This window comes from Carcharhinus amblyrhynchos, chromosome 7 (genome assembly GCF_965287045.1).
Source record: "Carcharhinus amblyrhynchos chromosome 7, sCarAmb.v2.hapA, whole genome shotgun sequence".
In the NCBI taxonomy this organism is placed as follows: domain Eukaryota; kingdom Metazoa; phylum Chordata; class Chondrichthyes; order Carcharhiniformes; family Carcharhinidae; genus Carcharhinus; species Carcharhinus amblyrhynchos.
Genome location: NC_137330.1, coordinates 75,131,023 through 75,151,911, shown reverse-complemented (window position 1 = coordinate 75,151,911; position 20,889 = coordinate 75,131,023). Strand labels below are relative to the sequence as shown.

The following is a 20,889-nucleotide window of genomic DNA, read 5'->3' as shown; positions in this document are numbered from 1 at the left end:
ACCATTGTCAACATAATTTACTTAAATGGCCAGCAAATCTGGAAAGCTCCAATCAGTCCTGCTTTTAATCTTTCTCTATGGACTATACCTAGGTAAGTACTTAATGCCCAATGAAAAAAAATAGTGGATCTCACATTTGGGGCAAAATTTTATGTTCCCTCCCCAAAGTAGGTTCTGAGCTGAGGGGAGGGAGAGTAAAATTGAATGGAACCTACCTGCCCAAATCCAGAAGCAACAACACGCTTGGGTGGGCAGAGCCTTGGGCAGGAAACTGACCCATTACCTATTAAAGGCCTTGAAGGACCTCACCTTACCCAACCTCAATTTTTAAGCTGGCAGGAGCAGATGTGGGTAAGGGTGGAAAAGTGATATTTGTACACTTTCCTCCATCCAACCTGGAAAGAATGGGGCATCTTACTCTGAAGGCCCCCTCAGAGTTGGGGCATCCTCCCACCTGGGAAATTGTAGCTCTGAGACCCACTCCCTCCCTAGCCTAACCCCCAAAGCCGCAATTATCTCCCTCTTCCTCCCTCCCCCACCCCAACCAACATCCCCAGGTTTGCCCTACCGTCCTGCCCCCAAAACTGCTGGGACTTACCTTTTCAAAGGCCATGGCACCTAGCCCCAGGCACAGCGCTTCTCTACCACTTCTGACCAATGCAGCGAATTGCTTAGTTGGATTGAAGAGCTGTTGCCAAAGAACTCTCATGGGTGGGACTTCCTTTCAAGGGCAGATAGAAGTCTCACTCACAGACAATCAATGCTCAAGTGAGAGTTAAGTGACAGTGGAAGCCCGTGAGTCAATATTTGGTAGTAGGTGCCTACTCTCAGGATGGCAATCACTCACCTTCCTTCAAATGTTACCCTTCCTCTGATGTGCACATTACAATGCCCGTACACCAGTGACAACCCTTTTGAAGAAGACGAGAGAAGTTATTCCTGGCCAATATTTCCCTGCAATCAGATTCACTGAAACAAATTACCTGGTCATTATCACTTTGTTTTTTTGTGGGAGCTCGCTGTCCACAAATTGGTTGCTGTGTTTCTGATACTATTATAGCAACTGCACTTCAGAAATACATCATTGGCTGCTAAGTGCATTGGTTAACTGGCTGTCTTGGAAAATATTTTATAAATGCAAAGCATTTTTGTGGTTAGTCTTAGGGCAAGGGCTGATGCTTTGAACAAGAATGAGATGATTTTCACTATGGGAAAGGAGATCCTGTCCTATGGGAGTACCAGTTCAAGCAATGGTGACTGTGCACAGCATATTTTTCGATGAATGTCAATGCCTTTTGGACTGGCTCACCACCTTCTCCAAATTATTGCACTTGGGGATGAAAGAAACCGTCCGCACATGTACACTTTAACTAATTAGTAAAATGAAACAATGGGCCCTATTTTACCATTTTGATTCTAAGTGCTGGGCGGACTTGAAACTGGGAGTGTTTCAGATTCGACTTTTAGACCCGTTCTCAGGTGCTCACATATGCTCTGTGCCTGCAAAAATATCAGCGATTCCGAATCGCATTGCATAAGCTTGTGGGTGGGACTTAACGCGCCTGAAAGACTGCAGCTCCGATTGGAGCCTCAAACTGTGCACGCACAGAAAAAAATGATAGAATAATGCTCCCCTGCCACATCCCTCCTAGCCCGGATAATGCCTCCCCCTGCCCCCCACAGACAATGCCGCATCCCCACAACATTACTGACCCCCTTATTCTACCCCGCCGAGCCGCACCACCCAGACCAATTATGGCTCCCCCCCACCACCACTGATCACAGGCAGAGTGGCTGTGGAACCCCCCCCCCCCACCCTTCCCCACCACCGATCACAGGCAAAGTGGCAGCAGACCTCCCTTCCCCCGCACTGATCTCAGGTGGAATAGCAGCAGACCCTCCGTCTCCCCCCCTAATCACAGGCAAAGTGGCAGTGCCCCCCCCCCCATCCCCACTGATATCAAGCAGAGAGCCAGCAGACAATAGGCACTTACCTCCCCACTAATCCTTACTGATGGAGCCCCCAAATCAGATTAAATGGAGCATGTCGGTTTCATGCTGATTCTGGATGAGCGAATGCAATGGTAAAGGGGGAAGTGCTGGTAAGTTTGGGCATGCAGCCCATTAAGTCAATTTAAATGCATGCAAATACATTTAAATTGCTGTCGCACCCATTCCAAGCGCGGTCCCGAGCGCAGCCATTTTTGGACCTCGGTAAACGGGGAACCAGCGTGGAGGCAAGCACGGACCATGCTGCTCACTTCATACCCAACTTTACCAAGTTTTCAGGCCTGAAAATGACACAATGCGATGGTAAAATGAGGCCTAATGAGTTGTTTCTGATTTACAGTAATCTATATCCCCCACTGTGAGCTTTCATTTTGCAAGAAAGCAACTACATTAATTGATTTTGATACCTTTTGGTATATATCTCAAACATACTTGTTTCTGTGCTGCGTCAGTTAAATCAACAAGAGACGGGGCTGGGGGTGGTATTGGAACACTGGTCAAATGTGGAAAAAAGTGTCGAGCACTTTGTCTCTCTTTCTACAGTTCAGTGACATCTGTGACTATCTGTATGGATGTTGGTGAGTGCAGGTGTCTTCTCCATTATCAAATGGGCTGTCAGACTTGGTAAAAAGTCTGACAACACCAGGTTTTAGTCCAACCTATTTATTTGATAATATACTCGCAAGCTTTTGGGTTAGCCCCTTCGTCAGGTGAATGGAGAGTTCTGGCCTCAGACAGAGCTGTCTGTGCTTTATATGCTCTGTCTGAGGCCAGAACTCTCCATTCACCTGACGAAGGGGCTAACCCGAAAGCTTGCGAGTATATTATCAAATAAATCGGTTGGACTAAAACCTGGTGTTGTCAGACTTTTTACTGTGTTTATGCCAGTCCAATGCCGGCATACCCACATCATGACTGTCAGACTTGTCCGGTCATGAAGAAAGAACACAGCATAGCTCATGCCTTTAGAACCATATCTCACTAAAAGCTCCGATCTAAGGAAGGGGGGTTTATTTTTTAAAGTTTCACTTCATTGGAAGGAGACCCGATAGCAAGTATGGAAGAATTGAATTATAGATAATCATCACCAGGAATGTTGCTCAAAGCCATTGCTGTGCTGCTGTAACTGCCAGAAGGTTGGTGGAAACCACTTTCTATACACATAAAAAAGGCTGCTGCCACACTTACACATAGTAGCAGAGCAATTCCAAGGATGTTCCTGACTCATAGATAGCCAACCCTATGAGACTCTTATGAAGCAAGTGCATCAGTGATATCTCTTCAAATGTGAATAGGTATACAATATTTGGGAACAGAAAACTGATTAGGTTTTCATTCCAGCTCTGCATGTGGTGCTAGTTTAGCTTTGGCATTTCTGACTATTCCTCTTGATCTTTATTTTTGTACTTACCACCAATTTTCAAGACCTCGGAAGTGCCATTTTTTAAATCTTAAATTGATTTTATCATAAGAGTCCTTTATGCACTTAGAAGACTTTGACTTCACTTTCACTCTTCTATAAGGACGCAAGTAATCATATGAATTGTAGGTATTGCAAGAAGTAGGTAACCAGAGTGCCAAATTTAATGTAGGAAACATAAGTGAAAACTAACAACTTTTAAAATTCTCATCCCTTCCACTCCCACAGATCAAAAATCCATCAGCAAAAATTGTTCTTCTTGCCACGAGGTTTCCCAATTTACGCAAGAGATCATTGACTTGCAGAAAGAGTTTGAACAGATTCAACAGCTACTTCTGGCACAAGAGCCTGTTCTGGATGAGACTGTCCAAAATCACCTAACTCTTTCATCTGACAACAGAAGAATCAACAAGGAGATCACCCATTATTCAACAGCCATTGAACAGATCAATCAAACAGTGGAAAGTGTTTCCGTGCAAGTAAATGGCTTGCAAGTGCTTGTAAAAGAACTCGATGAGTTTATGAGGAGACTGACCCAGGACCAGTACAAGATCAGGATTAGTGTCCAACATGTAAACTTCACCACCAGTCAGAACACTTTGTGGCTTGAAGAAATTCAAAGAAAAGCTGATGAGGAAACCTTAATATTACAGAAGATAGTGACTGATTGGCAGAACTCCACAAAAGTATTTGGGGTTTTAAAGGCTTCAGTGAGCAAGATGAATGACGTGGTGAAAAGTATTCAGAATACTCTGACCACTGCCCTCCAGAGAGTCTCTCAGAACGCTGAGGTCATGCACGACTTAAGCTTGCAACTACTTGTGGTGCATGAGCAGTTTGAGAATATATCCTCCTTCCTTGATGACCATGAGGAAAATATCCAGGACTTCCTTTATCACGCAAAATATTATGAAAATAGGACAGCTGAAAGGTTCGAAACTATCATGGGGCGAATGGTTTCTCATGAAACTGAAATTAACACCATACTGGCCAACATTAATGCCACAAATAACCATGTGCACAGTATGATCAAATATATCAGCGACGTGAGGACATCTTGTTCAAGCGGGCTTGGAGCACATTCAGAAGAAATTTACCATCTCAATAATTCTCTGATCATTATTCAGAGCACTACTGATACGTTAAGGCAGCGGTATAATCTCTTAAGTGCAACACTAAATGGGGAAATAAGCAAACTTGCTCTTGTAATGGAAGAAATGAAAATTGTTGATGCACAACATGGAGAAGCAATCAAAAATGTCACAATTGTAAGAGGTGAGTGACTTTTATTTCCCTTATTTTTGAACCATCAGAATAATGCATTGTGATCACTGGATTATATTTTGTAATTGCTGCAGCTGGTGTTGCCATTGTAGAATGGGTGAAAGGGTCAGGAAATAGAGTGGCAGTTGCACTCATTAGATATCTGCTCAATTTTGCAGTGATTGTGATAGCTTTGAAGACAGACCTTAAATGCTCTCATACAAGTTATGTGATAGCTTCACTCTAATATTATAGGCTCTGATAACAAGAAGGAAATCATTTTTCAGGAATGAGTTCCTGATTTTCTCTCATGAAATGTGCTATCCAGTCAACAGCTTTGGTGCAGAGGGATTTAGATGTCCTCATGCATGAATCTCAGAAAGTTATACGCAACCTTATCTACCTATACTGCTACCGTTAGGGACCTGTGCACTTGCACAACAGGATCTGTCACTTCATCTACCCCACTCAATATATTCCCATTTATTGTGTATTCCCTTTTACAGTTTGACCTCCTTAAATGCATTACCTCACACTTATCAGAGTTGAACTCCGTCTGCTACTTTCCTACCCACTTTACCAACCCATCAGTATCATTTTGGCGTTTACAGCTATCCTCTATACAATCCATTGCATGGCCAGTTTTTGTGATGACTGTAAATTTCCTAATCATACCCCCATGTTCAAATCCAAATTGTTAATATAGAAAACAAACAGTAGGGGTCCCAACACAGACCCTGCGGAACACCACTTGAAACAGCTTTCCATTTACAAGCCTTTGTTTCCTGTTACTAAGCCAACTTTGGATCCAATTTGCCACCTTTATCCCATGGGCTTTTACTTTTTTGACCAGTCTTCCATGTATGATCTTGTCAAATGCCTTACTAAAATTTATGTAGATAGCATCTGCTGCATTACCCTCATTGGTCCTCCTTGTCATCTCCTCAAAGAATTCAATCAAATTTGTAAGGCATGACCTTCCCTTAACAAAGTTGACTTTCCCTGACTAGTCCATGGCTTTCTAAATGACAGTTTATCTGATCTCTCAGGATTGATTCTAACAATTTGTCCAACACTGAAGTAGACTAACTGGCCTGTAATTACTTGGCATTTCCTTTGTACCATTTTTAAACAACGGAACCATATTTCCATTCCTCCAGTCCTTCGGCACATCCGCTGTGACTAGTGAAGATTGGAAAACAGTCGTAAGAGCATCTGTTATTTCCTCTTGGCCTCTTTCAACATCCTAGAGAACAATCCATTTGAGCCTGGTGACTTATTCACTTCCAAGGATTCCAAATTTTCCAACTTGCCTCCCTTCTACACTTATTTTTTGATTCCCAGAGAGACCAAAGATCTGTCTGAAATACAACTTTTAGTATGAATCAATGCAGATTCAGAAATTATGGGCAGTGTTTTCCACGCAGCCTGTCATGTGCTTCACGGGGGCAGCCCACAATGGACCAGTGGTGGGATTTTCTGATCCTGTCACCATCAGTAAGGTTTCCTGTTGTATATACCCTCACCACCAGGAAATGTGTGCAGGTTTTGCCTTTGTTGAGACTAGAAGATGGCGCCAGCTCGAAAGACTGGAAAATTCCAGCCTATGTGAAAGTAGACTTGACTGTTGGGCTTGTGAATCTTTTGTATTTGAATTTTTGGAAGAAAGCTGCCCTTTTTTTGCCCCAAAATTTTTTGGTAATAAAAATTCTAGATAGTTTGGCCTCTCGTACATCCCAGATTTTAATCGGACAGCCATTAGCAGTTGCTTAGGCTCAAAGCTTTGGACTTCCTTTCTGAAACTGTTCCGCCTGTCTACACCCCTGTTTCTCTCTCTCTCATTTAAGGCACCCATGTGAAGTGTCATTTGATATCTCATTAGATTAATAGTGCTATATAAATGTTTGTTGTTGTATCTTATTTTTGCACTGTTTGGACGAGGAAGAAGAGAATGAAAGAGAGATGTGAGCTTGGTCCCCGTACAAGAGGTAGTTTGCCCATATCTCCCCTTTCCCCATTTTGGTTTATAAATAATCAAATGTATCACTGGAGTATTTCTGAAATATTACTCATGCACTCCTTAACTTTAAATGCCAAGTTTAAAGTTCATGTTTAGCAGGTATTGCAATACTGTTTGACGACATTAAGTTTAATTTGATTGCAGTGCTAAAACAAGTCTTTACCAACCTGATTTCTCCAGCGCTTGCTTCAACTGACAGCACTCCTATTTATATTCACTTCTCTACTGTGTATCTGTCTTTAACATTTACTATCCATAATGTAATGAGTTGCTGTGGAAATGTATAGTACAGGAAAGAACATACTCATAAAGTGCTGATTTGTATCTCATTCATTAATGGATTGTCATTTCTGCCTTTATCAAATGTGTTTACATCAGCTTTCTTATCTCCATCCCTACGTGGTGCATATAAGGTGATTCCAATGTAATTCAGTTTCTCACTTATCATAACTATGAAAATAATAGCTTACATAAGCAAGAAATTGTTTGAATATTAACTTCCCAAATACAGACTTCCAAGGCCATCCTCTTAACATGTGCATCCATTTACGTAGGTTGGACAAAATGCTTCTGCAATATTGACAGCATGTATTTAGAATTCACTGAATTATAGAATGATTACAGCTGAGAGGGAGACCATTTTTAAGCACCAGCTCTCCCAATGAGCAATTAACCTAGTACCATTCCTCCACCTTCTGCTCATTAACTCTGCATGTCCTCCGCTTTCGGGTAACTCCCTATTGAATACCTAGATTGATTATAACATTCATCTTTTCTTTTCAATCAATCTGTTGGAAGTCTGTAAATGAAGAACAAACAAAGCAAGTGAAGGAAATATGAAGTAGTGTCAGCAGAAATTTCTAAGATGCAAATAACAGATTCCTATTTGTAAACAAGTTGTCTGATAAGAGTCCAAGATACTATCTAAGCACAAGGCCACTCTAAACTTGATTTCCAAAGTTTCAGAAGGGAACCATAATCTATATCACGCTTTGAAACAAAGTCAAATAATGGCTCTTTAGTTGGAAGTAAGTAGCAGATTAAATAGCTACCATTTTCAGTGTTGTTGAGCTGAATCCAGTATTGTTAGAATGGTTTAGACTGTTATCCAACCACATCAGCAGCAAAACTCTTGTATTTGCCACAGTCGTGTAAATGCAGAGAAACAGGCATTGCTGAGCTGATATAATCAGCATCAGAGTAAGATCACACATGCAAGCATCTTGAGCACTCACAGGGGTTGATGATGATGCCGATGGTGGGTTGGGAGGGATTTTGGCAAGGCGTGAACAGACAACAATATGAATTAGGAGCAGGAGCATGACCCTCAAGCATGCTTTGCCATTCAATAAGATCATGGTTGATCTATAACTTCAACCCCACATTACTTCCTACCCCTGATAACCTTTCACTCCTTGTTAATCAAAAATCTATCTAATTCTGCCTTAAAAATAGATTCTGCCTTCATTGCCTTCAGAGGAAAAGTGATCGAGACACTCATAATTCTCTGAGTGAAAGAAGTTTTCCACATCTCTGTCTTAAATGAATGGTCCCTTATTCTTAAACAGTGACCCCTCGACCAAGATTCTCTGACAAGAAGAAACATCCTGACCACACCCACTAATTCAATGCCCCTCAGGATCATGAAGGTTTCAATCAAGTTGCTTCTTACCCTTCTAAATGCTACTGGATACAAACCTGACCTCTCCAATCTTTCCTGAGAACCTTCTCTGAACTGTTTCTAAAGCATTAATATACTTCCTTAAATAAGGAGGCCAGTACAGTACACAATGCTTCAGATGTGGTCTCACCAATGCCCTGTACAACTGAAACATAACCGTAACTCTAACTTTTGGAATCAATTCCCCTCACAATAAAATGATGACATTCTATTAGCTTTCCTAATTACTTGTTGTATCTGTATATATGCCTTTTGTGATTCATGCACTAGGACACCCATATCCCTCTGAACCTCAGAGCTCTGCAGCCTCTCACCATTTAGATAATATGGTTCCTTTTTATTCCTTCGGCCAAAATGGACAATTTCACATTTTCCCACATTATAACCCATTTGGTAAATTTTTGCCCACTCACTTAATCTATCTGTCCCTTTGTAGCCTCCTTACATCCTTTTCACAATTTACTTTCCTACCTATCTTTGCGCCATCAGCAACTTTGGCACCACAACCTTCAGTCTCTTCATCCAAATCATTTACATAAATTGTAAACAGTTGAGGCTGCAGCACTGATCTTTGTGGCACACCACTTGTCACATCCTGTCAATCAGGATGCGTTTCCTGTTAGCTAGCCAATCTCCAATCCATGCAAATATGTTACCCTTACATCATGAACTTTTATTTTCCACAATAACTTCTGACGTGGCAGCTCATACAAAGAAACAAAAATGGAAAATAGAAGCAGGAGTAGGCAATTCGGCCCTTCAAGCCTTCTCCTCCATTTATTATGATCATGGCTGATCACCAGGTTCAATAACCTGATCCCGCTTCCCCCCCCCATCTCTTGACCTTAGCCCAAAAGCTACATCTAATTCCTTCTCAAAATCACAATACATTTTGACTTCAACTACTTTCTGTGGTAGTAAATTCTACAGATTCACCACTGTCTAGGTGAAGAAATTTTTCCTCACCCCAGTCCTAAATGGTTTACCCCTTATCATCCAATTATGACCCCTGGTTCTGGACCGCCTCCACCCCCACCCTCTGGAATATTCTTTCTGAATCCACCCTGTCTAATTTTGTTAGAATTTCATAACTTTCTATAAGATACCGTCTCACTCTTCTAAACTCCAATGAATTATATTCCGGTTTAGTCTCTTCTCATACTACAGTCCTGTCATCCCAGGAATCAGCCTGTTAAACCTTTGCTGCACTCCTTCTGTAGAAAGGACATCCTTCCTTAAATAGGGAGACCAAAACTGCATTCATTATTCCAAGGCCTTAATTAATCACTATCGTTATTTTCCAAGTCTAGCTGAGCAACCGAGTTTTGGAATAGATGGTCGTTTTACAAGACCAGATATCTGTCAGAGTGTTACTATTATTGACATACTAAAGCATGAACAACAGAGCAGCATAATGTTACAATTCAATGTAGTACTGTACATTCTGACCTAAATTTGAACTGATCTGCATAAAGCTCCAGCAACAATGGAGATATGCAAGAAGTCATCTTCATCAAAATTATTAACCTTTGTGATCTAATTTACCAAAATTGATTCATAATCTTTTACCATAGGTTTACCAGGTCCGCCAGGACCAAAAGGAAACAAAGGAGAGGCAGGGATAAAAGGACTTGCTGGACCTGTTGGACCAAAAGGTGACACAGGTGAACCAGGACTTGTAGGAAAACCTGGCGCACAAGGTTTGAGTGGATCTCCTGGAGTTCGTGGAGAAAGAGGTTCAAAAGGTCCAGGTGGGGGGCCTGGTCCTAAAGGAAACAAAGGTAATGCAGGGAGGCCTGGTTTGCGAGGCGAAGCTGGCTCTAAAGGAGATAGAGGATCACAAGGACCACAAGGAAATCCAGGACCACCTGGGCCCAAAGGACAATCAGGAATGAAAGGAGATCCTGGAATTCCAGGCCCACGAGGACCAAAGGGAGAGAGAGGAAAATCAGGGCCCCCAGGATCTCGAGGACCACCAGGTCCATGAAAGCAAGCACTTTAGTTTTCTTTTCAGCTGCTTAAAACTTCCCGTTTGTTTATTACATAATTATTCCTCATCCTGTATCACAAAGAAAATCAGCCTTTTTTGTGTTTAATCACAAGCAATTTGTGTTTAATTTTCTGAGGGAATCATGAAACAAATTAAGTGAGACTGATATAATGTCGATTCCATGGTCACATGTGATGAGTTGCCGCCAAGTTTAAGTACGCATTGATGAAAATTGGCCCACAAAGTGATCACCAGTAAAGCGCTAACTGTTTCTTCATTTTGACCTAGATCAGGATCACATCAAACTGTCTCCTCATCCCAGTGTATAGTTTTAACTATCTTGTTCTAATTATTCAAATATGAGATATGACATGAAGAAAATCAATACAACTGAGCTTTCTGAGAGGTGTGAGATCCATCCAGTTCCACCCTACATGAGTCACTGCCTTCAGAAGGAGGGTGTCGTAAAATGGGTGCTATGAGGGTCAATTTCAATTTTGACTCCCGGCACACAGAGGGTGCCTGAAAGATGTTTTTGACCTGATATTGGGATTTTTCAGGCATCCATAGAGCGGGCAACCTAAAACAGGTACAATAAAAATGAAGGGCTTAATGTCTGTTTCAGATCCCCCCCCCCACCTCCCACCAATCCCCGTTGCTGAATTTGCCATTTAAAGGGCATAAAAACTGGACCTGTTCCACTCAGGATTCTTAACTGGATGCTGGTTCACTGACAGTGAAAGGCAAGCTTTAAACAAAACTTTAAAAAAAAATTTGAACTTCGATACCAGGAGGAAAGCTTCCGAACTCCATATATTCTGATTGTCTGCACTGCAGACCTGTAGTGGTTCACAGCAGAGAGGTTAATTGCCAAGCATTGGTTTCTTCAAACAATGAATTCCCTGTGGAAAGATAAAGGTACCGCTCTTCACCCAAATTAATATGGTCGAGACCCAATTTTGGGTCAGACATAGGTATCTCAAGGACATTAAAGAAAAATGAACCAATGTGTATAAGGCTGCAGCAACAATGGAGATATGCAAGGAGTCATGAAAATCTTGAAACTTACAGGATATTGCGAGACCTGGATAGAGTGGACATGAAGAGGATGTTCCTACTAGCAGGAAAACTAGAACCAGAGGGCACAATCTCAGGCTAAAGCGATGATCCTTTAAAACAGAGATGAGGAGGAATTTCTTCAGCCAGAGAGCGGTGAATCTGTGGAACACTGCCGCAGAAGGCTGTGGAAGCCAGGTCATTGAGTGTGTTTAAAACAGAAATAGATAGGTTCTTGATTAATAAAGGGATCAGGGGTTATGAGGAAAAGGCAGGGATGAGAAAAATATCAGCCATGATTGAATGGTGGAGCAGACTTGATGGGCCGAGTGGCTTAATTCTGCTCCTATGTCTTATGGTCTTGTGACATGTTGTAACCACATTGCTGTTTCGAGAAACTTTACCAATGAACTAATTCCCTAATCATAGAATCATAGAATTCCTACAGTGCGGAAGAAGGCCATTCAGCTCATCAAGTCTGCACTGACCACAATCCCACCCAGGCCCTATCCTCTTAACCCCATGTATTTACCCTTCTACTCCCCCTGACACTATGGGGCAATTTAGCATGGACAATCAAGCTTATCTGCATATCTATGGAATAATACATCTTTGTCAATGTGGTCAAGGTTGCATAATTTAAAGGTCATTATTCGCTGGTTTATTCAACTATAAACATTGACCATTGTGCAAGATTTTAAACTTTGAGGTAAAACCACAAATAGCTTGCTTCTTGCCAAAACGTCTGTAACTTTTACTTTTTAACCACTTTTCAGCTATTTTTGACTCGTTATCCTTCTTCTCGCTTACAAAGTGTTTGCAAATTTATTAAGGTGAGCTCTTCTACACTTTTTGGGTGAATGGGTTGTTCTGAAGTTTCTGCTGAAAAAGAATCCAGTCATTAATTACGGAAAGCTTTGTGAATATCGGCCAAAGTCAATGAAACCTGCTGGTGTTCTTCACAGCTTTGTCACAGTTTGCTGCTGAGTGGTCTGTCCATCCTGAAATGGGTCCGAGTGGGCAGAACTCAACAGCTATGTAAGGTGCTATTTACTTCACAGACATACTCTCATTAGAATGCCCAACTGAGCAGGCTTATCAGAATTTACACATCCCAAAGGGTCAACAAACTTTCTTTTATCTTGAATCTGTAGAAGTCATTCTAGTGCCATGATCACAATGGTGAAAACCCCAGACAGCATCCCTGCAGCAAACAACAGTAGATACTTAGAAACATCGAAAATAGGCGTAGTAATAGGCCATCTGGCTCCTTGAGCCTGCTCCACCGTTCATTATAATCACGGCTGATCTTCCAACTCAGCAACTTGTTCTCAAAATAATATGGGAAGGTGGATATATTTTGATCCCTTTTAGCCCCAAGAACTATATCTAACTCCTTGAAAACACTCAATGTTTTGGCTTTAACTTCTATCTGTTGTAGCAAATTCCATAAGCTCACCACTCTTTGGGTGAAGAAATTTCTCCTGATCTCAGTCTATGAGAACCCCCACTCCCACCCACCCCACTCATTCTTCTAAACTCCAGCGAATATAATCCTAACCAACTCAATCTCTCCTCATATGCCTGTCCCACCATCCAAGCAATCAGTCTGGTAAACACAAGAAATAGAAGCAAATGGGTGGAACAGTGGTTAGCACTGCTACTTCACAGCTCCAGGGATCTGGGTTCGATTCCTGGCTTGGGTCACTGTCTTTGTGGAGTTTGCACATTCTGCTCGTGTCTGTGTGGATTTCCTCTGGGTGCTCTGGTTTCCTCCCACAGTCCAAATATGTGCTGTTTAGAATGATTGGCCATGCTAAAATTGCCCCTTAGTAACCTGAAATGTGTAGGTTAGAGGGATTAGTGGGTAAAATATGTAGGGATTTGGGGGTAGGGCCTCAGTGGGATTGTGGTCGGTGCAGACTCAATGGGCCAAATGGCCTCTTCCTGTACTGTAGGGTTTCTATGATTTCTATGAAGCAGGAGGCCAACAGGCCCTTCAAGCTTGCCCCACCATTCAACATGATCAAGACTAATCTTTGCCAGCCTCAGCCTCTTTTCTGTGCCACTTCCCCATTGCTCTCTATTCCTTGATCTATTGAGTATTTATCCACCTCCAGGTTTGCTGCACTCCCTGAAAGAGCAAGAACATCCCTCCTCAGATAAGGATACCAAAAGTGCACACAATATTCCAGGTGTGGTCTCACCAAGGTCTTGTATAATTGCAGCAAGACATCCCTGCTCCTTATTCAAATCCTCTCGCTATGAAGGCCAAACATACCATTAGACTTCTTTACTTACTTTCAGTGACTGGCGTAGAAGGACATCATGGTCTCTTTCAATCTGTAACCATTCAGATAATAATCTGTCTTCCTGTTTTTGCTACCAAACTGGAAAATGTCAGTTTTATTCACATTATCCTACATTTATCTATTTGCTCAGCTTGTCAAAATCACACTGAAGCATTATTCTATTCTTCTCATAACCCACCCTCCCACCTAGCTTTGTATCATCTGCAAATTTGGAGATATTACATTTAAATCTCTTTAGTTCACACTCACAATATTTCAGGGGTTATTATTGATCTATTTCAGAATTAGTAAGGATTAAAGAATAGGTGAAATGTTATCCATACTTTGCATGCCTTATTAAATTGTAATTTTGCTTTTGAAAAGAACAAAGTAAATGCCCTGAACTTTCTTCCCCAATGTAGACAGCGGGAGATGGGAAAATTCCGTGTGTGTGTGTGTGTGTGTGTGTGTGTGTGTGTGTGTATGTGTGTGTAGTCACATGGGCTTATGGGTGCTGAGGCAGACTGTTTAGAAGGCATTGCTGTGGGATTTTGGCCTAGTTATGATAAACACAGAAAGACCCTCTGATCCTCACACCCTCTCCCCACTCATTTTCTATGACCCGATCATGCCATCTCATAGGATCATAGAATCCTACAGTGCAGAAGGAGGCCATTCAGCCCATTGAGTCTGCACCAACCACAATCCCACCCAGGCTCTATCCCCATAACCCTATGCATTTACCCTAGCTAGTCCCCGTGACACTAAGGGGAAATTTAGCATGACCAGTACACCTAACCAGCACATCTTTGGACTGTGGGAGGAAACTAGAGCACCCCGAGGAAACCCATACAGACACAGGGTGAAACTCCAAACAGACAATGACCCAAGCCAGGAATCGAACCTGGGTTCCTGGCACTGTGAGGTAGCAGTGCTAACCACTGTGCCACCATGCTGCCCCCAAATGACAAGGTATGCTTCCTAAACAACCTTAATGGCTCATCATGCTCCTGGTAGCCACGCTATGCCTCTCCATCCTCCCATTGACCTCCTCCCAAACCAAGTGATGGCACTCCATCCATCCATTGCCCTTTTGTCTTCATCCCAAGCTGTGGGATGTATATGCCTTTGACATACTTGAGACTATATAGAACTAGTGAGCCCCACGATGACAATAAGATGTGTAATTAAACATTTAAAATAACAGTAATTCATTCATAGCTTTCCAGCATGTTAAAACTTTTTACTTTTTCCCAGGTCTCAGGTCTTTCAGCAAATCTCAACCAAGTCTCATTATGTATTCTTGGCTGAGAAACCAGACACCTATTAGTATCCTGAAACATCAACCTGCAGAGAAAACATTGCTTTATTGATGGTTCTGGCTCTCTGCTCTTTGTGTTACTTTCATAGTGTTTATTTACATACAATGAAGATGTTTCAAGTGCTTTTATTCTTACTATAGAAACTTTAAAGTGCTTGGATGAAGTTGCATGGGATCAGAGGTGAACTGGTAAGGTGGATACAAAACTGGCCCAGTCATAGAAAACAAGATAGCAGTGGAAGGGTACGGTTCTGAATGGAGGGCTGTGACAAGTGGTGTTCCTCGGGGATCAGTGCTGGGACTTTTGCTGTTTGTAATATATATAAATGATTTGGAGGAAAATGTAACTGGTTTGATTGGTAAGTTTGTGGATGACACAAAGGTTGGTGGATTTGCGGATAGTGATGAGGACCATCAGAGGATAAGCAGGATATAGATCAGTTGGAGACTTGGGTGGAGAGATGGCAGATGGAGTTTCATTCAGACAAATGTGTGGTAATGCTTTTTGGAAGGTCTAATTCAGATAGGAAATATACAGTAAATGGCAGAACCCTTAAGAGTATTGATAGGCAAAGGGATCTGGGTATACAGGTATACAGGTCACTGAAAGTGGCAATGCAGATGGAGAAGATAGTCAAGAAGGCATACATCATGCTTGCCTTCATCGGCAGGGCACTGAGTTAAGAGAACCTTAGTGAAATTGCACTTTGAATATGGTGTTCAATTCTGGTCATCACACTACCAGAAAGATGTGGAGCTTTGAAGAGGTTACAGAAAAGATTTATCAGGATGTTGCCTGGTATGGTGGGTATTAGCCCTGAGGAAAGGTTAGAGAAACCTAATTTGTTCTCAGTGGAACAACGGTGGTTGAGGGGCAATCTGATAGAAATCTACAAGATTATCAGGGGCGTGGAGAGAGTGGATAGTCAGAAGCTTTTTCCCAGGGTGGAAGAGAAAATCACGAGGGCGCATAGGTTTAAGGTGCGAGGGGCAAGGTTTAAAGGAGATGTACGAGGTAGATTTTTTGCAGAGGGTAGTGGATGCATGGAACTCGTTGCCGGGAGAGGTAGTGGAAGTGGATACACTCATGACTTTCAAAGGGGTCTTGACAAATACATGAATAAGATGGGAATAGAGGGATATGGTCCCTGGAAGGATAAGGGGTTTTAGTTAAATTGGGCAGCATGGTCAGTGCAGGCTTGAAGAGCCGAAGGGCCTGTTCCTGTGCTGTAATTTTCTTTATTCTTTGTTCTTTGATTGACACTTTTTATTGCCCTGTAATAAAAGGGTTTTTCACATAGTGGAAAGTTATACATGTGAATTTTTAAGCATTTTCTATATAACTTATTGCTGATTCTTTGGTCCTGTACAGTGTAGAGTGGGTCAATGGGCCTGGAAGTATAACAGCATGGTATGAGGGGCCATAGGGATTTTTTGGGAGACATATCATGACATGGGAGCCATGAGGAGGACATTTTGAACTTCCGTTTTAAAAGGCCCCCTAATACAGACTATGGTATGGAACACTAGAGCTGCTGTATATCACTACTCATTGAAAAGCTGGCTGACTCTATTAAACTTGCTGAGAATTAGGACATGCCTATGCTTGCAATGAAGCTGGCCGGGTCGGGTGTGAAGGCTTTTGACGTGAAACAGCCCACATCCTTAAAAGACACTTCCAAAAACTGGAAACACTGGGAATGGGGTCAAGAATGATTGAATCGGGTCTCAGCCACCGTTTTTAGAGGGCTTCAAGTCATCCTGACTTGCTGAAAATCCAGCCCAATTTCTGTAATGCTCATTTTTCACAATTGTGCAATAATCTGAAAATTACATTTGAATTAAGGTTAGAATTGCAACTGTAGGATACATGTGAAATTGTAAGCTCAGAACTAGTTGTTTCACCACAAAGGTACATTTCATGTCAAACGTAAAATGCATTATTGTTTGCTCGTGGTGTCAGTCATTTGTTTGCATTAAAATACTCTTAATGTATTGTATTCTGTATTGAAATGATCTCTACCAAAAACAACTTTTAAAGACTTTATGCAGCATCTGTACTAAGTACGTTTTACTTCTTTCAGTAAAATCTGTAGTACAGTAAAAACAGTTGTAAGGTTTAAACTATTTTAATATGCACATATCATAATATCTTCAAAGAAGTATTGTTCTCTTATAAATGGGGAAAATGAACTGGTTTCCTGAATTTTTTTGTTACTTATGTTAAAACTGCAGCTGGTTTGCATGCTATCATAAAAGTCATCCAATTTATGTGTAAGCATTGTAACTTTTAATTATAGTCCAGCATTTGAGGTCCTGGCTTAATAAATATGATATACAATTCTATATAATTGTCCAGTGTTTCATCAAACTAGAGGATAATAAATCAGAGGAAAGCTTTCCCCTGGTGCTAAGTAATATCAAGTAGGAATATTACATTATACTAAACCCAAAAGAAATCTTTAAACTTTATCTGGTTCAATTTAAAGGAAATTACTGAAAATAATTTTAAAGGTTTTACATGGTAGCGCAGTAGTTAGCACCACTGCTTCACAGTGCCAGGGACCCAAGTTCAATTCTGGCTTGGATGACTGTGTGGACATCTCCACATGTCTGCCTGGGTTTCCTCAAGGTGCTCCAGTTTCCTCCCACAGTCCGAAAGACATGCTGGCTAGGTGCATTGGTCATGCTAAATTCTTCCTCAGTGTACCCAAACAGATGTCAGATTGTGATGACGAGGGGATTTTCACAGTAATTTAACTGCAGTGTTACCTGTGGCACTAATAATTAAAAATTAAAATATTTTGTTAACTTCAGTAAAATTATGGTGAAGAAAAGATGTAGTGTCAGAAAAAAGCTCTGAATTTAGCGTTAATTTATTCTTTTAGCTCTATTTCTTGCCTCTCTTTTAAAATCTTCATTCTCTTCTGTACCATCTAAGCTTACCGAAGCTTCACGCTAAAATATGCTCTCTCCTTTCCTTCTTCAGCTCTGACTCTGATCATTTACTATTATTCTGTCTTCCTATTCCTACTTTCCCACTACTCGTCCTGACTTGTAGCCTTCTTGAAAAAAATGACACAGCTTCTGTACCTCTTGTGGCTTTTCAAAAGTGTTCATTGCTTCATCATCATGGCAACCCCAACTGCCCAATCATCCTCCTCTCTCACCAATCTCCATGTTGTTTTTGCCATCTTCAGACTCTGCTCCAGGGTTGGATTGGGAACAGAGAGTTAAAATGGCCCACTCTGTCATGGACATGTTTGCTTCTTGTTCCTGCTCCACACAATGGCGAAATTCTTCAGCCTCCCAGCCACATATTTCTCGCCGGTGGGAGGTGGCACATTGTTTGCTTGTGACGGAATTCTCTGTTCCTGCCACTGTCAGTGGGAATCCCCATTGACATCACCCCACACCAGCGGGAAGCCCCTGCCAGTGTGAACAGCCGGAGAATTTCGGCCAACCTATTTATGTCCCCGCTTAAAATTTAGGCCAAGTGTGCACAGTTATGCTGTCACTGAGATCTAAAATATGTGAAGGACATGCCAAACTCTTAGTCAGAGGCAAAATTGGACACACGACCATTGAGAAGAAATTTTGCTGCAATCCTCGCTGATTCCTGGGATGGCAGGATCACTATCTGAGAAGAAATTGGGTGGACTGGGCCTGTATTGACTGGTGTTAGAAAAATGAGAAGCAATCTCATTGAACCATATAAAATTCTGACAGTGCTGCACATATGGATGAAGGGATGATATTCCTCCTGGCTGGAGGGTCTAGAACAAGGGGGTCACAGTTTCAGAATATGGAATTTAGGACTGAGATGAGAAGAAATTTCTTCATTCAGATATTCACTACCTTCGTCAATGAAATTCTCCCTGTCATATTTCCAAAGTAAGGTTTTCCTGACATAATCCACTGTGTAAATCCTCATTTAAAATCCTTGTAATAAACATGCAGTCCAAGCCAGATTTCCACATTGGCTAAATGAGGCCTGGGTAGAGTGAATGAGCAGGGTCTATTTACCTTCGCAGAGAGATCACTGATTGGTGGGCATAACTTTAAAGTGATTGGTAGATTAAAGGGGGAATGAGGAAAAGTATTTTCACCCAGAAGATTGTTGAGTTTTGAAACACACTGCCTGAAAGAGTAGTAGAGACAGAGACCCTCAATTCGATTAAAAGGTTTGTACCTCAGGTTGCGTTACCTGGAACAAATGCTGGAAAGTAGAATGAGTCTGGGTGGCTTATTTTTTGGCTGGCGCAGACATGATGAGCCAAGTGGCCTTTTTTGGTGCTGTAAACTTCCTATGATTTCTATACCCAAAGTCTGGCTAACAGAACAGACTCCTTTGCAATGAGTGTCTCACTTCTCCCTGCAGCCTCTTCATTAATTAAAGGACCTAAGTTAGAAGCATGCTAGAATATTCTCTTTTCTTTGGCAGCATGCAAGCAAAACAACACTTGAGAGATCAGAGCAATCCACTTACTTAGTACCCCTGCCAATGGATTCAAGATCATTCCGCTTCATTTCTGTTGAACTGTGGTTGTGGTATGTGCAGTCATTAAGATGACCTGTTGTAACTTGACAATAGCAGCTCTCTTCCCTACCACATAAAAAAGAGCAGAAATATCATAGGAACACCACAATCTCCAAATCATATACCATCCTGACTTGTGTGTGTGTCCCTCCATAATTGCTGGATTATCGTGGAATTCTGTGTCCAACATATTGCAATAACACCAACACCTCAGGGGCTGCAGCAGTTCAGGAGAAAGGCCCACCACCACTGTCTTGGCTTAGTTAGGGATAGGAAACTTCCTACCCTCACAAATGACCCTCTTGCCCCTCACAACTTCCCCCTCACGTTCTCCATCTTGCTCCTGAGTTCAGGGATCCCTATAACAGTCCCTGGAGCACCATTGTCATCACTCCTGGTTGGTTGGCCAATTAAGTGCCTAGCAGGCATTTAGTTCGATAGGGCTTATTCCCACCAAAGTGGTTAAGGGTTTTCCACTGGTTTTGCAGCCAGTGGCTGTGACATGCATTGGAAATATTAAATACAGCCCATTAATTTCTCTCTGCATTTGCTGAGTTTTTCAAGCATTATCCATCTTTATTTCAGATTTCCAACATTCACAGTATTTTGCTTTTGCACCAGCGAACATTGAGGCTTTAACTTATAAGTGACTGGTAGCATTTACAAGTGGCAGGCATTGAATGCCATCTCCTACAAGAAAGAATCAAATCATTTCCTGTTGATATTCAATAGCATAACATTTCTTTCTGAATGTTTACAGTATGGCCTTCAGTCTTGCACTGGAAATGTTCTGTTATCTGATGTTGCTGAAGTCATGTTTTTTCTTGTAGCAGTTTTGTGATGAGGAACATTACCAAATGTTTGTGAGATAAACTTCCTCTTGACCCCGTGTTTTAACAATATGCCATACATTAAAGCACTGCTGTGGCACGATTATACAAAATAATTTGGCATAATGAAATGTGGTCAGTTTTTAGAGCTACAGCACATCCAACTCAACAGTGTTGCCACTGTCATGACACAGGACATAATTTATAGCTGTAGGGAACAGTTTTATTTAAGTTAACACAGGTTGAGTAATATCCTATCATTGTTTCTTTTTATTCTTTCATGGAATGTGGGCGTCACTGGCAAGGCCAGCATTTGTTGCCCATCTTTGATTTCCCTTGAACTGAATGGCTTGCTAGGTCATTTCAGAGGGCAGTTGAGGGTTAACCACAGTGCTTGAGTCACATGTATGCCAGGCCGGGTAAGGATGGCAGATTTTGATAATTAGTGAGCCGGATGGGTTTTTACA

At 41.7% G+C, this 20,889-nt stretch overlaps 1 protein-coding gene across 2 annotated transcripts in view; it reads left to right on the top strand.

Annotated features, from left to right (window-relative positions):
- The window catches only part of scara3 (scavenger receptor class A, member 3), a 50,220-nt gene extending 32,853 nt beyond the window's left edge, over positions 1 to 17,367 (top strand). For both annotated transcript variants that reach the window (XM_080192626.1, XM_080192627.1), the window contains exons 6-7: positions 3,659 to 4,705; positions 9,969 to 17,367. In XM_080192626.1, the coding sequence (XP_080048752.1) occupies positions 3,659 to 4,705; positions 9,969 to 10,381 (1,460 nt within the window). In that variant the 3' untranslated portion in view covers positions 10,382 to 17,367. The remainder of the gene's footprint in view (positions 1 to 3,658; positions 4,706 to 9,968) is intronic.
- The last annotated feature ends 3,522 nt before the right edge of the window (positions 17,368 to 20,889 follow it).